At 28.4% G+C, this 1,720-nt stretch overlaps 1 protein-coding gene across 1 annotated transcript; it reads left to right on the plus strand.

Moving 5' to 3' along the window:
• Nucleotides 1–188: 188 nt before the first annotated feature.
• Nucleotides 189–1,708, plus strand: LOC111033768 (the record flags this gene model as incomplete). Its single annotated transcript, XM_022314682.1, has 2 exons — nt 189–347; nt 518–1,708. Coding segments are annotated over 2 exons (1,350 nt in total), but the record flags the coding sequence as incomplete, so codon positions are not given.
• Between the last annotated feature and the right edge of the window lie 12 nt (nt 1,709–1,720).

The raw sequence follows: 1,720 nt of genomic DNA on the forward strand, positions 1-1,720 counted from the left end.
TATAATACACACAATAGGTACCTATAATAAAGTAAATTTGATATTACCTACTATTTAAACATTATAACATTAATTACGTACTTACAGGTACTTAATGGGTTAAAAAATACAAAGGTCTTTAATTAATACTACAGTAATATGATTTTCATGAAGTTAGTTTTTTTATTAACATTACCTACTATTTTCAGATAGACTTGAAGATTCCAAAACTGCAAAAAAATGCAATACCATGCTTGTTTCCTGGACCAAAATATTTGTCTAATCCACAGAAAAAAAGGAAATCTCCCACAAAAAGAGTTTCTTTGGGTAGTAATTGTAGGAATTCTAAAAGCATAAAACTAACCGAAGTAATTTTGAACTATTACATTAAATATTTTTACTTATACAATATATTTTATATAGGTACTCACGGATGAAAATTATTTTAATACCTATTCATATTATTATGTTTACCTATAACCAATATGAACTTTATGTTTGGTTATAATAATAATACCTAGTATATTTGTTTATATAGGTTGATTCTAAACTGTCTGAAACTGTTATAAATAAGGATGTATTGAATCAAGAAACTTCTGTATTTCTTAAATCTTCTATCATTCCTACTATAGAATACTTTGAAAACATGTGTAGGGAAATTGAGTTGACTAAACTTCCAGATAATTGGAAATATGAAATCAACAGAGGAAAAAATACAAGTATTACATTTTATACGGTACAATGTAATGAAAATGAGGTTGGAGTTTTTATTGAAAAACAGATATCTCTTGAAACGGATATGATTGTTAAATGTAAATTATATGATGTATTTGTTGACATTCAAGATATACGTCCAAATTTAAAAGTGTTGACATTTGATGAACTGATTTTAGTTTTAAATGCTGTTAGCACTAAACAAGTTTGTAAAGGTGGACCTTTAGTTAGAGAATTTGATGGAATAACAGTTGAATGTGCAGATATAGTTCAAAATCATTGGCGACATAAAAAATGCACATTTTTAATTGATATTTCATCTATTAAAACTAAATGTATGTTTTGCGATAGATTAAGAATTGCATTTCGGATGAAAAAATCAAGATTATCTGCTGGTAAATCTACTAGATTATTATTATCACCTTCAAAAAAACATCAGTTGGATACACTTCGTAATAAAAAACACAATGTACACAAACAAGTATTAAGAGCAAGACATAGAGTCAAACTTTTACAAAATCATTTAAATGAATTCAAGGAAAAACTAAATAAATTATCAGATACTTCAGTTGAAAATATTATAATTGAAAATAAATTGAATGATTCACAGTCAACATTAATAAGAGAAATAGTTTCAGCCAGCAAATATAAAAACCCCAAAAACCGTCGCTATTCTGAAAATTGGATGTTGCTATGCTTATTGTTCAACATACGATCACCTGGAGCCTATCGTTTTCTCAGAGAACAGGAGCTGATGCCTTTACCTTGTACCTCTACAATCCGTAAACATTTATCAATTGTAAAAACTGACTGCGGATTTGATCTTCGATTCTTTGATCTACTCAAGAAAAGAATGTTTCGTAAACCTCAAAATCAACGGCATGGAGTTCTTTTATTTGATGAAATTCAATTAAGAAAAGGTCTGTATGTAAACACTCGTGATTTATCCTACTCGGGTCTTGAGGATATGGGTGGTGAAGCTGACGTTTCAGAAAAAAAAGCTGACCATGGATTGGTATTATTTTAT

Source organism: Myzus persicae, unplaced genomic scaffold, assembly GCF_001856785.1.
Source record: "Myzus persicae strain clone G006 unplaced genomic scaffold, MPER_G0061.0, whole genome shotgun sequence".
In the NCBI taxonomy this organism is placed as follows: domain Eukaryota; kingdom Metazoa; phylum Arthropoda; class Insecta; order Hemiptera; family Aphididae; genus Myzus; species Myzus persicae.